At 43.4% G+C, this 16193-nt stretch overlaps 1 protein-coding gene across 3 annotated transcripts in view; it reads right to left on the bottom strand.

Annotated features, from left to right (window-relative positions):
• KATNA1 (katanin catalytic subunit A1) overlaps positions 1-16193 on the bottom strand; it is a 37762-nt gene that overhangs the window by 15907 nt on the left and 5662 nt on the right. For 2 of the 3 annotated variants that reach the window (XM_024200216.3, XM_024200234.3), the window contains exons 2-5: positions 7825-7941; positions 5578-5751; positions 4688-4845; positions 1415-1598 (exon numbers count right to left, since the gene is read on the bottom strand). In XM_024200216.3, the coding sequence (XP_024055984.2) occupies positions 1415-1598; positions 4688-4845; positions 5578-5751; positions 7825-7851 (543 nt within the window). In that variant the 5' untranslated portion in view covers positions 7852-7941. The remainder of the gene's footprint in view (positions 1-1414; positions 1599-4687; positions 4846-5577; positions 5752-7824; positions 7942-16193) is intronic. The other variant, XM_024200226.3, reaches the window with a different exon arrangement.

The raw sequence follows: 16193 nt of genomic DNA, 5'->3' as shown, positions 1-16193 counted from the left end.
ATCCAACAGTGGCACCAATGGCTGGAATTCTGGGGATAAAAGGGATCCCATCCAGCTCTGAAGCCATGCATAAATATTCTGTCCCTGGGATGTTTTCAAAGTGCCTTTATTAATTAAAACAAACAAACAAGGTTAAGAAAACTTTTCATTAACACTTCATCAGCAAAGCCCACTGAAGGCACAGAGGCAACCTTTTAAATATTTTTGTCCTGTCTTTCTAAAGATTCAATGCAGCATTTTACTTATTAGGGTTAATCCTGCTCTTACTAAAATCAGCTGCAAGACTCGCATTGAAATCAATTGGAGTAGGATTTGATACTATCACTAGTATAAAGCACTGAACCCTGCCTGCCAGTTTAACTCCCAAGCTAACTTTAATTTACAAAGATATACAATACGGTGTACATGCTATTTCATTTCCAGGTGTCAAATTCTAACGAGGCAGTTTATATTACGCATAACACCCCTATATCCAAGAACTTTTAGAGATTACAGAAACTGAAGTAAACCCTGGATTCTATCCATCAATTCTGTGGACATTAATAGGTTGGCTTTGATTTATTTGGTAAAGACATTGGTTTATTTTAGAAAGCTATATCAAAGATAGATCACATTCAAAAAGTAAAATCCCTTATTTCAGCCATTATCAGGTTAATATTATGTGACACTGTCCTTCTGGGAATTGCACAGTTCTGACCATTAACGATTCCGAGTTCTGACTGCAAGAATAGGTCAGTTCTTAGACTGAATCCAGATATATTGCTAGTTTGTTTTTAAAAAAGAGAAATGTAAGTAGCTGAGATCAGGCTGACCTTCTGAATGAGAGGTTTAAGATCTCCCTTAAGAGTTAATTGAATCCTGAGAAATTTTGCTCCCAGATGCTTTGAAAGACACAACGCAACAGCCTCACACTGTCGTTCCAAGAAGGTATGTAAAAAAATAACTCATTCGGACTCTGAAAATTTGAATCAGCTACTGAAATGAGGACTGAAGTAATACAATTTTATATTTCTTGTAAACAGCCGTGTCCAAGAATGTCCAATGAACTCTTGTATAAGGTCTGAGCTACACAGAAAGAAGGGCTTTACAAAGAGGCAATATGGTCTCTAGAGGAACATGTACAGGATTTGAGGTCAGCAACTGGCAAGTTCTAAGCCCTGGCTCTGATAATTAATCTATGTGGCCTTCAGCCAATTATGCTGTCCTTCAGTGTTCATCTTCATCTATTAAACACCTTACAAATATGTGCCAAGGTTTCATGTTTGTATAGTGTTTTAAATATGAGAAGCACTATACAAGTGTTACATTTGGTCAAAGATAACTTCTTCTGCACTAGTCATCTCCCTATCCTCCAACGTAAGGCTGCAATGAAACCACAAATCTGTAAACTTCATGAAATGATCCACAAGTTTACCTTTTCCTCTCTTCCTTTATTCTGCTGATCCTTCCTTTCTCGGCCACGGACTGCTTTCCCTTTATCATTAGGATTTCGAGAGGCGGGCCGGTGAGGGCCTCTGACGGCTGCACTTACACGGTTATTGTGGCCTCTGCAATCATTGCACTGAACAGACTGACGTTTTCTGGCTCCTGGAGAAGGTCTGATTGGTCATAACATATACAAAAAGTTTAAATTTAAAGTCTATGGTGAGCTTTATCAAACCTCATCAAATCTTAACTATGAATTGCCCAAGATAAAATCTACATCTGTTAGGTAATCTTTCTTACCTATTTAATTTTAAGATGCCACCAATATTACAAGTTGCCAATATAAAAGCTATCTAAGTTCAAAAAACAGGACTTTTATTTTAAAAGAAAGTCAGAGATTTCATACTTTTCAAACTCACTTCATTCTCTGTCTATACTTAGCCTACCTACATCAGAAACTTAATACATTTATAATATGTTAAGTACCAATGTTCTTGCTGCTGTACACCACTTAGATAAACGCTGTCCTAAAGATGCTTATGATCCAACAAAAACTGAAATCCCTTTACCAGAGTATTCTTCCTTGATCACTGGCACAGAATGAAAAGGCTTCTCATGAATGCTGGATCACTGTTCAGTATAAGTCAAAAAATCCACTGGAGCATTTCACCCTCTATAGAAGACTTACACAGACTTTGTAAACCAAGGAGGGAAAAAGGTTTTGGGGACTTCAAACGTTATCCCTCTCTATTTAGGCCCTTAATCAATAACAAAAAGCTACATGTATAACTGCAGCTTTTTTTGAAATAGCTCAAGAACCATCAGATTCTGTCTCCAGAGATGTAGATTAGTGCACTAGCATTTCGTTTCCTAGAAGCAAAATATTTAAAAAGTTTTGTTACTGATAAAAAGGTAAGGTTTCTTAATACAAAGTTGCCTGACCAGGATCCAAGTCTCATCTTAAGCCTCCAAAAAGGCAGCAACTCCACCAAGCTTTTGTTTTCTAACCCTGCACACACACTCTCTTCCCAAAACCTCCTCAATATGACTAGCTTAACCCAACAGAAGGCAATTTTTTCTAAAAACGTATAAATTTCCCACCTTGAGAACTCTCATTGAAACTACTAGATGTCTCTCCTACTCTTCCTAAGACTCTTGAACAACCTCTAGAAACATGCATGCAAATAAGTATGGTGGGGAATCACTGAATTTTTTTAAATTCAAGGTCTCTCCTCTGTAAATACATTTGACACACAATTTCTTAACTACAATTAGTATGTATTGTATAGCATTAGTATGTATTTTATATTCTTTGGCACCAGCAAGACTGTTATTCCTATTGATACAAATATTTTTGCAGCTGCGCTTTTAGAAAAATTCCAATTTACAATCCTAAGAGCCAAACTGTTTTCTTATGGATTATTTCTGAGAAATGAGGAAGAGTAAACTCCATGAGGTTTGACTTGAATGGCCTGTTGAGGGTTATGTGCAGGGGATCTCTAGTCCACAAAACTCATGGGTATCCTAGGAGATCTGTGGGGAGATTCTGTGCCTTAATAAAGCTTAACAGCTCTCTGGCTTCCATAGCAACACATTTTCCAATATGGTGCCTACCCCTGGTGGTAGGCAAGAGATGAAAGAACCTACATAAATTAATGCTAATATGGTCAATTTAAGCAGCAGCTAACCTTCCTGCTCCCTAGTAGTCTGGTGACAAACAGAACTTTCTTTCCCCCTGCAAGGTGAGCTGTGTTCATTGTCACTAAAGCCTGTTAGGAGACAGAAGGGTAGATTTCTGGCATCTGATCAAAGAGGATTGTTATGTTGTAGTCAAAATACAGCATTCTGAGGACAAAGTAATGAAACGTATTTAACTGCTTAAAGTACAGGTGGGATTAAATAGAAGTAAAAAAAGCTACAGTTAAAAAATAAAAATGAAATGTGCAGATTTAAATAGAGTAATTATAAATAGAAAAGGTTAGAGTTAATTTAAAAATAGATCGAGCAGGGTTAAATATTAAAAATAGAAATCTCTGGTTTAGTTTATTAAATTTTATTTTAAAAGGAGGGCAGGGTAATAACCAAGATGAACATCCGTCATCTTCTGACTGACTGACCCTTTCTCCACCCCCTATTTGGCTGTTTTGCCTTTCAGAATATATAGTCTTCAACATAGGGACTGTCCTAGCACAAGGCCCAAATCCTCATTCGTAATTTTGGATACTAACAATATCCAAGACTAAAGCCAGTAAAATATTCACTTCTAAAATAACAGTTTAAGCATACTTCTTGACCAACATTAAACACTTTCCTAACGCTCATTCCATCTTTAGGACCACAGTAACTGAAACCTCTACAAGAATTATACTTAGTCAAAAACCACAACACTGTTAAAGACTTCGATCCTAAACTTGCAAGCTGTTCCTCCTAGGGGAAATACAAATGAAGTCAGCAGCTTTTGCATGGGGACAGGGATCAATCTATGACAAAACAGCTTGTGGGATCAGGGCCCAAGTCTTCAATTTCTACAGAATTTAAACTTTCATTTTTTTAAAAATAATTACATGTCAAGCCTTTTTGGTTGCAAAGGCAACTTTCCAAAAATGTGAACTGAAATATTTTCTTTAATCTGCAGACATAGTTCCAATGCCTCTGCTCCTCGACAAAGCTGTTTAAATAGGAATTTCCAAGATTAGTAATGGTGAAACTGACCTCTCAGAACACTGGATAGCAAAACAGTCAAAATATCATGCTTATTTCAGGCTGTTGCTTGGGAAAGCTACAAGCAGCAGCAAAGGCAAGCCCAGGAGTTATGCACTAGGAGAAGATGACCCTAAAAAGGGAGGCCTTAGAAAGTGCTAGAGTAGCAGATACTTCTCCCTCTCCTTCACACCAGCTGCAATGAGAATCATTGCAGGGATGATGAGGAGGGAAGAAAAATACAGCAGTGGAGAGTCAGCTTCCTTGGAACCTCCAGAACACTCATGTCTTCACACTACTTTCTTCCTGCAGCTAGAAAGTTGGCTGACGCTTCACATTTATCAGACTATTAAAGACAAAAAGAAAATGACATCCTTAAGTAGGATCCAGAAATCTCACTCCTTTCCCAGAATCTGGCTATTTAGGTGTCAGAGTTTCCAAGCCCTGTACCTTAGCCCTAAAAAAAAAAAGGGAGGAATTCTCCAACTGCACACTCTCATTGAAGTTGGAGCATGTTTTTACTTTATTACATGTTATCTGCTCCTATCAATTGTCTTCTTACCTACGTTCAGCAGGCACAGGCAAGGACCACACTTCTCCATCACGAGCTGGTAATTCTTGCTGTGCTGCTTTCAAGGGAGTGCAATCTAATTTAAAGCTTTCCAGTGTTTTCATTATATCCTTCACGTGCTTAGCTTCCACACTTATCTCCTGCCAAACCTAATGCAAAAATATGAAGTATATTAAAGCATATTACTAACAAATGTGTAACAGAGTCATGCTAAAGCCAATGTGAATGCACTCTGCTGGATTCCACAAGATTTCTCTAGTTATCTTAATCCTGATGCTTTAAATTAGTCCAATACATTTAAAATACTACTTATGCTTCAGAACATGAAATAATATACATTAAATTTGTGAAGGGCTTTTTTTTTGTCTTAACACATTTTACACTGTGAAGAATCAGTCAGATAAATGAACAGAGATGGGTTTAATACCAACTCCATAGAACCTGCTGCTGGTTTTCATTTCACAGTCTTAAGAAAAAAAACAGTACAATGGAAAAAGGGTAAAGGGGACATGAATATGGTGGTCTTAACTCACTCTGTATTAGACAGCCAACATGACAAGTTGTGCAATAAGAATAAGAGTGATAAGAATTAAATAAACGGAAGCGTAACAGGGGCACTCATTGACACAGTTAAAAGTCAAACTGGCAAGCAAGTTAGTACAATACTAACTCAGTGTTGTTCTCCACTCCTTACTCTGCCAGGGGCAACAAAGAGAGAAATCAGTCAATAAAACCTTCAATAAGAATATATAGTTGTATTACAGTTTACCAGGGAATAGTTTAGATATTTTTACATTTCTTATTCAACATTAAACTAAATCATTTATATTAGCTTAATACTTTACCATTGAAATATTAACTGGCAAAACAGGACTGCTCACCTGTTGCCATTTCTGTTGCAGATATGTATCTTTGACAGAGTAGAGGTATTTATTCATTTGGTCAAGTACTCCTTGGTAGTAGACCATTGCAGAATCATAGTTTCCCAGCAACGCATACTCACGGGCCAGTTTTACATTCTCGCTAATCATAACAAGACTCATACTCAACATAAGCTGAAAAAAATTAAATAGTTATACTGAAAATTCAGTACAAGAAAACAAGTCAAAGCATATATGTGAAATAACTTCCAGATAATTAAACATATCCTAATCTAATTGATTAACAGTGATGCCGGGAGTAGATTCATTAAGAGGAGTCACACTGGAAGAAAAAAGAACTATTTGATCAATATAAAAATACAAATGAATTACACTTGTCTATAACCACAGATGTATGTGAAACTTTTTATTACACAAGTTGAGTTATCATGCAGTGTAGAACCTATTGTTAAGTACACATGCAAGTGTGCAGAGACTACATGACGTTGGGAGCCATGACTGAATACACTCCTCCCCACTTTTTTCCCCCCATCCCTTTAGGTAAAAGAATCTGGAGATAGTGAGTGTGATGGTTTGGGGTTCAGGTCACCATCTGCCTTGTAACCCTGGGTGTCTTGTGGCAGTGCAGCTTTGGTCCAGAGCTCTGACCCAACAGCCTACCAGCAGCCCACACGCCTCACCCTGACTTTGCCTAACCTGGGTACTCCTTGCACGCTGACCTTAGTACTCTTCCAGCCCCCAAATTGTCCTACTGCGGGACCAGTCCCTCTCATTGGACTTTCACAGAGAAGTGTTAGTTTGCAGCCTTTACAACCTATTAGCTTTCTGGAAGCACACACTTCACTGAACTTGCACAGCACTGATTTATAATGAACATAAGAACAGCTATACTGGGTCAGATCATAGGTCCATCTAGCTTAGTATTTTGTCTTCCAACAGTGGCCAATGCCAGGTTCCCCAGAGGGAATGAACAGAACAGGTAATCATCAAGTGATCCATCCTGTCGCCCGTTCCCAGCTTCTGGCAAACAGAGGCTAGGGACACCAACACGGGACAACAATAAAGGCCAACATGTTTATTTACAAAATAGAATGGATTAAGTGATACCAAGTAAGAGAGATAATGAAAGATGTTTACAAGCAAATAAGTGAAAACATCTAAAAATTTAAAATTTATACTAGTAAGATATAGTCTTTGTTCAAGATGGATTCTTCACCCAACAATCTCCTTTCCAGCTTTTTACTAGCGGGTCTATCCAGGACCCATCACAGAGATCAAATTGCTTGGTTTCTTTGTTTCCTAAGGTGAAGGATAAAGATGGAGTCTCTCTCCGTTCCTTATATCCCCAAAGGGAATGCCTTTGTCTTACAAGTCAGAAAGGCCTGCTGGAGATTCAGTCTCCTGTCTCTCTTTGGGGTGCAGGAACCTTGATAATTCTTGGTCTTTCAAGTTCAGGGTCAGGATAACTCCCAATGGTTCACCTCAACAACTGTGTTTACTGCTATTATGTAAACACTCCTTTGTCTAGGACAGACCTGTTTATTATCTTTATCTAGGCGAGGCTGTCTGGTCTTAAACGTGTTCTAGTAACATCATACAGAGAGAATTCATAACTTCACATATAACATTTACACATGCATTTTACAATTATATTAACAAGAATGTTATTAGCTTTCATATGATATCTCAATGCATACTTTGTACAAATATTATTGCACTCTGTGTGTAGGGTGCAAATACAGGGATGCCTAGGGTCAAAGTGAGTGATTTTATTGCTGGTACTCCAGCATCATTAATACTACATGAGCGCTGTAGGTTTTTTATTTCACTGAATTTACTATTAAAAAAAAAAAGTCAAATAAGGGCCCTTCTACCCCTGGAGACTTCAGGCATGACTAAAGGTGCATCTCCTGGAATCTTTTGTTAGTAGGCTATCTGCAGAGCTGGAGCATGTAATGAGGAAGGCAATGCTGGTCATTTCAGGGAGAAGAAACAGGGAAACCTGACAAGCTTAGGAGTACCTGGGCTAGCCTTATAGCACTACCTTCTTCCTACACATGCAGAGATTACAGAGCTAACAGAAGGAAGTAGCCACTGAGAAGGTACAAGCTGAAAACAAATGCAGCCAAAATCTTTAACATGTCAGAACACACTGAAGGACACTGTCTAGCTTTCCAGGACAATCTCAGGAAATGGAAATTCTAAATCTTGTTTCCTGTAGTTGTGGGTCTCCTATTGTTTCCTTACCTTGTCTGTATTTAACAAAAGTAGCATTCCACCTTAGAAGAGAGGCTTATGGGAGCATTCTAATTATTCTCCTCTGCTATTTTCTTCCTTCTTGACTTCTCATGCAGATAGATCCCTCTGCAAGATTTGAGTGAGAAACGTAATGAAACCAGCATATTTTGATTTGTAGTACACAATCTGTACTGAGATTTAGTGAAGGAGGCAGGGTAAGGAAGGGAAGGCAGCACTATGTGGTCTGTACAAAAATGCTCCTCCAATACTCTTAAACAGCATATCCTCCCTGGAGCACATTTTTTTTTAGCAAAACATCTTTCTTTGTAAGTATCTACCTTCCCCAGAATAATACAGAACTGAAAAGGTGTAAAGATTTCTAAAATTCACCAGATAACATTCATAAAGAATTTAAATGTTAAAGGATTGCAACTGCTCCTTAGTCTAGTTTATTTGATTATAGGACTGAGGAAAATAGAAAGAAAGAGGGGTTCTAGTGAGAAGAACAATCCAAGTTCTGTGAACACATCCATTTGTACTGTGTTAAGAGTCTAAGCACAAAGTATACGCAACTGGTTCCTCTATAAACAACAGCGGAATGAAAAACATGCATCCTTCAGTGCATAGAAAAGAGGGAAATAAAGACCTGGACCAAGGATTCAAAGACTTAAATATCTACAAAGGAAACAGGTATTTGAGTGGGAACTGAAGAACAAATATTTAAGAAACTCTGGAAAAAGTGCAGCAAGTGTGTTCAAGATGCTGCAGTTGCTGCTGATATATTTAAATATGCCTTTTCTAAGAATTTTTTTTTAAAATAGCTACACAATAGTTAGTATCTTTGGACTGGCACAGCTCCAAATTCATAGATGGGACATCAGTCAAGGGTAAAGCATCTTCTGTAAAACTACTAGACAAACTGCTAAAGGTTTTCACATAACCAAACATTGTCAGCTAGTTTCTTAATTTGACATAGCACTAGATTTGTCGTAACTTCCTATAAGAACAGAGAAGTTTTGGATTAGTAGTGCAGAATAGTGACGGGTTGGATCACAGAAACCCCCTGGGAGCTGCCACTTGATGTGCCAAGACTATCTCTGCTCCTGTTTTCCCTGCCAGCTCAGGACTCCAGCACCCTGTCTTGCTGAGCCAGACACTCCCATCTGCTCCAACAAAGACCCAGGGTCTGAATTACTTGCCCCAAAGCTGCAGGTTTACCTGAAAACAGTTCACAGAAGTGTGCTTGTCTTTAGCACTCAGATGGCCAACTCCCAATGGGGTCTAAACCCAAATAAATCCATTTTACCCTGTATAAAGCTTATGCAGGGTAAACTCATAAATTGTTCGCCCTCTATAACTCTGATAGAGAGATATGCACAGTTGTTTGCTCCCCCAGGTATTAATACATACTCTGAGTTAATTAATAAGTAAAAAGTGATTTTATTAAATACAGAAAGTAGGATTTAAGTGGTTCAAAGTAATAACGGACAGAACAAAGTAAGTCACCAAGCAAAATAAAATAAAATGCGCAAATCTATGTCTAATCAAACTGAATACAGATAATCTCACCCTCAGAGATGCTTCAGTAAGTTTTTTTCTCAGACTGGACACCTTCCAGGCCTGGGCACAATTCTTTCCCCTGGTACAGCTCTTGTTCCAGCTCAGGTGGTAGCTAGGGGATTCTTCATGATGGCTCCTCTCCTCTTTGTTCTGTTCCACCCCTTTATATATTTTTTGCATAAGGCGGGAATCCTTTGTCTCTCTCTGGGTTTCCACCTCCCCTCACTGGAAAAGCACCAGGTTAAAGATGGATTCCAGTTCATGTGACATGATCACATGTCACTGCAGGACCCCAAGCCTTCATTCCTCCCAGCCTGACTCACAGGAAGGCTTGCTTGCAAACAGAGCCCCAGTCAATTCTCATGGTTGATGGGAACCATTCCAAACCACCATTAATGGCCCACACTTTGCATAATTACAATAGGCCCTCAGAGTTATATTTCATATTTCTAGTTTCAGATACAAGAGTGGTACATTTATACAAATAGGATGATCACACTCAGTAGATTATAAGCTTTGTAATGATACCTTACAAGAGACCTTTTGCTTGAAGCATATTCCAGTTATATTATATTCACTCATTACCATATTTTTATAAAACCATATAGACTGCACAATGTCACAAGAATAATATAAACAAAATAAAAGTTAATTGTCAGAGTCACCTTGTTCATATACTTGGAAAGTTTCTCTCATCTCCTTGTGCCCTAATCCCATAAGAAGAAAAGAAGACAAGCACTGACTTCAGGAAACTGTTAGATGCTAAAGTCACTGAGCTAGGTCCCATGCATGCCTGGATTTCTCTGACAGAGCCTCAATATGAGCAGCACACAAATGGGTACCATACAGAATCCTCCCCATCACCTCGATTGGTCTTGTTCTCAGAAGAGAACAGCTGTCTACCTCATCTGAAATAGAGCCATATGTGATTAAGACCCCTCTAACATCTGAACACCATCACATTTCTAAAACTTTTTTCTAAAAGCTAAACAAGAACATAGATATCATCTATTTAGAAAGTGGATCATAATTGACAATACCTTGACAACCCCCCAAAACGGAGCTTTAAAAACAGTTTGTATTGAAATTCGAAGTAAAACTGCTATACTGGATCAGACCTCTGACCCATCTCGTTCAGTATCCTGTCTCCATCAGTAGCCAGAACCAGATGCTTTAGGGCAGGGGTCTCAAACTCAAATGACCACGAGGGCCGCATGAGGACTAGCGCATTGGCCCGAGGGCCGCATCACTGACACCCCCCCACTTGCTGCCTCTGGCCCTGCCCCCTTCCATGAGGCCCCGCCCCTGCCCCACCTCTTCCGGCCCCTTCCCTGCCCCCATTCCAACCCCTTCCCCAAAGTCCTCACCTCAACTCTGCCCCCTCCCCCCCAGGGGGAGCAGGGGGCTCAGGGCAGAGAGTTGAGGTGCAGGAGGTGTGCAGGGTATGGCAGGGGGCTCAGGACAGAGGGGGTGTGGGGTGCAGAAGGGGTGTGGGGTGCGACAGGGGGCTCAGGGCAGGAAGTTGGCATGAGGGGTGCAGCAGGGGGTTGAGGTGCAGGGTGTGGCAGGGGCTCAGGGCAGGGAGTTGGGGTGCGGGAAGGGTGAGGGGTGCAGCAGGGGGTTGGGGTGCAGGGTGTGGCAGGGGGCTCCAGGCAGGGGGTTGGGGTGCAAGAGGGGTGCAGCAGGGGATTGGGGTACAGCGGGGGCTCAGGGCAGGGAGTTGGGTTGCGAGAGGGGTGTAGGATGCGGTGGGGGGCTCTGGGCAGGGATTGGGGTGCAGGAGGGGTGAGGGGTGCAGCAGGGGGTTGGAGTGCAGGGTGTGGCAGGGGGCTCCGGGCAGGGGGTTGGGGTGCAGGAGGGGTGCTGGCTCCAGCCTGGTGCCGCTTACCTAGAGCAAATCCGGGGTGGCAGCGCCGCGCACCGCGGCCAGGGCAGGCTCGCTGCCTGCCTGCCCTGGCCCCTGACCCCGCTCTGCTCCGCTCCACTCCAGGAAGCAGCCGGAGTCCCTGGGGGTGTGTGTGGGGAAACGGCGCCATGTGCTGCTCTTGCTGCTCCTTCAGGTACCTCCCCCAAAGCTCCCATTGGCCGCAGTTCCCCGTTCCCGGCCAATGGGAGCTGCGAGAGCACGGAGCCCTCTACTCGCCCCCCACCCCGCTGCCCGGGGCTGCAGGGACATACAGTAGTTCCAGCCGCTTCAGGGAGCGGCGCGGGGCTCGCGGCAGCACGGGGTAGGCAGAGGGGTGGGGGGTCCGCGGGCGGGGGGAGCTTGGCGGGCCGCAGGAAAGAACCCCACGGGCTGCGTGTTTGAGACCCCTGCTTTAGAGGAAGGTGGAAAAGACCACCAAGTAGGCAGACTTGGGATAATCTGCCCCCCATGAAGGTCTCATCCTAATCTCTAACTGAGATTACCCAAATCCTGAAATGTGAGGTTTTATTTCAGTTCCAATACTCTTTATTAGCATTAACTATGAAAACTCTGGATATTCTTGTTACACATATAAATGTTCAATCTCTCCGAGTTTTGCTAAATCCTTGGCCTTAACATCCTGTGGCAATGAGTTGCCAAACCTAATTATGTTAAGAAGTTTTGAATTTCCTATGTTCCATTTCACTGAATATCCCCTTGGTCTTGTGTTATGACGATACAGGAAGAACATACACTCCCAAGCAATCTTCTCTGCACCATTCGTTACTTTATATACTACTGCGTTTAAAAACCAAAAAGACAAACACTTAAAAGTTAGGAAATGCCAGATTCAAGGTTTCATGTGCAACCTTAATTTGCCCCCTTAGGCATATGTATTATAGTAGTCTTTAATTACATGATCACATGCTATTTTTCCACAGGACCCTCACTGAAGAGAGTTATTCACTATTTATTTTTTCCTCCTCATTCAACAAGTGGAGGACACATCATCCAAATCCTGCATGAATACAAGATTATTAATTTCTTCATGAATATTTCTATAATACTCTCACCACAGTATTTGGGAGGTTCACAATGATCTGTGAGATTAGATGGTATTATCCCCATTTTTCAGAGGACAAACTGAGGCACAAAGATTTTTATATGGAGATATACCTCTCTCATAGAACTGGAAGGGAGCTTGAAAGGTCATTGAGTCCAGTCCTCTGCCTTCACAGTCAGGACCCTGACAGATTTTTGCCCCAGATCCCTAAATGTCCCCCCTCAAGGATTGAACTCACAAACCTGGGTTTAGCAGGCCAACGCTCAAACCACTGAGCTATCCCTCCCCCATGAAAGCCGAAATAGTCAAGTGTCCACTAATTTTAGGTGCCCAGCTTGAGACGCTTCCAACCTGACTTTTCAGAATACTTTCCATTTTTATGGCGCTATATATGTTCAAAGCACTACTCCCATTGACTTCAGTTGCAGCTGTGAACACTCAGCATTTCTGAAAATCTGGCTCCAGTGTCTCACATTGGTCACCTAGAAAGTAAAGAACACACGAATATTGCTCTACTGTGAAAACTTGCTTTTAAGTGATTTTCCAGCTTACATGGAAACTCTGTGGTAAATATAGGTATAGAATCTATTTCTCTGGGGTGGCATTTAATTCCCTTAGTCATGGGACCATTCTCTTGCTGTAATCTCACTCACTACACACTTTCTAAATTCTCAACAAACAAGGTAGGTGTCCTACAGACAATTGCCTTCACTACATAAGCCTGATTATCCATGGAGCCTGTTCCATCCTATGCATTGAATGAGGCAGAGCTCCTATAAAAATAGCACATTACTATATAATTCAAGACCATCATAATACATACACACAGGGAGACAAAGTAAGAGTACATAGGAAATAGCAGAATTAAATGTTGCCTAACTTTTGAACGCTTGGCTTTGTAACCTTAATATTCTTTTAATGTAATTTAAGGTTATTTTTCTAAAGCCTGGACTAAAGCAATGGCTCTCAACCTTTCCAGACTACTGTACCCCTTTCAGGAGTCTGATTTGTCTTGCGTACCCCTCAAGTTTCACCTCACTTAAAAACTACTTGCTTACAAAATCAGACATAAAAATACAAAAGTGTCGCAGCACACTAATACTGAAAAATTGCCTACGTTCCCATTTTTACCATACAATTATCAAATAAATCGATTGGAATATAAATATTGTACTTACATTTCAGTGTATAGTATATAAAGCAGTATAAACAAGTCTTTGTATGAAATTTTAGTTTGCACTGACTTTGCTAGTGTTTTTATGTGGCCTGTTGTAAAACTATGCAAATATCTAGATCAGTTGATGTACCCCCAGAAGACTTCTGAGTACCCCAGGGGGATGCATACCCCGGTTGAGAACCACGACTAAAGCAACAATTTAATTGTGTGTGGAGCCATAATGACCCCTACCCTGGGTCATCAGCAAAGTTTCCATCTTTAGATCCACAGAACAGATCTGTACCAACTGAGCTAATACAGTAGCTGGTAGCAATAATAAGCGGTTAACCTTTGTTGACCTGGCACAAGAGGGGAACGAGACATACTTTGACAATGGACTGCACAGCTATTTGGTAACAGCAAAGGAATATAGACTAGGGACTCCTGGGTTCAATACCAGGTTCTGTAGGGTAGTGTTTCTGGTGGTTACAGACCAGGGATTCTTGCAACAATAATTTTGGCGGCCTCGGAATGCGGCCACCAACTCTTGCTGGTGGCCGCTCTGACAATTTTTCCTAAAATATTTAATTATCTTTAAATATGCACATATACATGTCCAAATCATTGCAATTTATTTATGAATGTTTTTCCCCAAAGTTAATAATAAAAATAACGTACAGTGGTCTCTATTCTTTACTGGACCTAAACAGAATAGAAACAAAAATAAAGGTGCTTTGCATGTTCTTGTCTTTCGTGTTATTGTTTCTTTTACTTTCTTGGTTGCTTTTTTGGGGGACTTGCTAGCTAGTACGTCTGCTGCTGTGAAAAGTGGTATTTGTATGGTTTTTAATATTTTTCACAGCAACAGACTTGCTAGCTAATTGGGAGGCAGCGAAAAGTAAGATTAACATACAAATATCACTTTTCACAGCAGATTTACTCAGCCCTGACCAGGGTCGGCTCTAGGCAGCAGCAAAACAAGCTGGTGCTTGGGGCGGCACATTTTAGGGGCGGCATGGCCGGCGCCAGAATGCCGCCCCTAAAAATGTGCTGCGGCCGCCCTAGCTCACCTCCGCTGCTGCTGCCTGGGAGGGCAGGGGAGATCCCGAGCGGCCATTTCGCGCGCCGCTGCTCCCCCTCCCTCCCAGACTTGAGAGCCTGGGAGGGAGGGGGAGAAGCGGCGCCCGTGCCGCGGCCACTCGGAGTCTCCCCCTCCCTCCCAGGCTCTCAAATCTGGGAGGGAGGGGGAGATCCCGAGGGGCCGTGGCGCGCGAAACAGCTGTTTCGCGCGCCGCTGCTCCCCCTCCCTCCCAGGCTTGAGAGCCTGGGGGGAGGAGGCAGGGCTGGGGGTTTGGGGAAGGGGCGGAGTTGAGGCGGGCTGGGAGTGGGGTAATTAAAAAACGGGGCGGGGGGCGGCCAAAATTGTTTTTGCTTAGGGCGGCAAAAATCCTAGAGCCGGCCCTGGCCCTGACACCTGAGGAGGTGGGTAGGGAGGCAACAGGGGCAAGGGGCAATGGATGGGAGGGGCAGAGGAGGCAGCGGGGGCCAGGGTGATGGGTGCAGGTGGGTAAGGGACCAGTAGGGGCAGCAGGGACCAGCAGTGATGTGGGGGAGGTGGTGAGCCCAGGCCCAATGTCCAAAGCCTGGGGTCCGGGCCTGAGCCTGAAGCTGGGGACTGGAGCCTGCTGAGGTGCAGCCAAAGCCCAGGGCCACAGGACGCAGTGGGGGACCAGGGACGATGGCCAGATCCTGGGGTCCCATGACTGGAGCCCAGCACCATGATGCTGGGGCCTGGAGCCCACCGCCGCATGGCCAGAGCGTGGGGATAGAGGAGGCAGCGGGGACCAGGGGTGACGAGTAGGGGTGGTGAGCCCAGGGCTAGCAGTCGCTGCCGTGTGGCTGGGGCCAAAGCCCTGGGACAGAACCCACCGCTGCGTGGCCGAAGCCCAGGGCCAGAGGAGGCAGCGGGGGCCAGGGGTGATGGGGGGAGTGGTGAGACCAGGGCCAGGGGATGGAGCCCGCCACTGCGTAGCTGGAGCCTGAAGCCCAACAACCAGAGCCTGCCACTCACTACCCCAGGCCTGAAGCCGGGAGCCTGACCCCACTGCCCTTAGGAAGGCGGAGAACTCACACCAGCTGCCTGCTCTTCGGGTGTTTCTGGCTCCAGAGGGGGGCAGGGCCCAACCCCTGCTGGCAGCCCAGGGGGACGGGCAGTTGCTTCACCCTCCCACACCCCCATCACCTTCCAGGAGGCTATGGCTGCAAGAAAAGCCCGTAGTGGCTGCATTTGAAAAACGTTGTTATAGACCCTTCTGCCTGTCCCACTCTGCTCCAATCCACTACCTGTGGCTTCTGTCCCCCTTCCCTTCTGAACCTATATAATAAACCTCAGCCCCCTTCCACTCCTCCCCAACCCTAACTGGCTCCTATCTTCCTCCTCCTCCTGTGCTTACCCCCACCCACTGACTCTTGCAACCCTCCCCTCAGATCCCTCCCTTTCTGCATTCCAGTGTGGCTGCTTCCTCCTCCTCCTCCTCCAAACTATCTGGCTCTACCAGTGCTACCACTGTCCACAGAGTACAGGAGAAAGTCTCCCTGCTCAGTTCCTGTGCCCAGTACTACAGTTGCTCCCAGAGCAGCAGGGAGGAGCAATTAAAGGGAAAGTACTTCTCAGCCCCTGCAGCCCTGGGAGA

This window comes from Terrapene carolina, unplaced genomic scaffold (assembly GCF_002925995.2).
Source record: "Terrapene carolina triunguis isolate 2854851 unplaced genomic scaffold, T_m_triunguis-2.0 Scaffold85, whole genome shotgun sequence".
Lineage (NCBI taxonomy): Eukaryota > Metazoa > Chordata > Testudines > Emydidae > Terrapene > Terrapene triunguis.
This window is presented reverse-complemented; position numbering and strand designations above follow the sequence as displayed.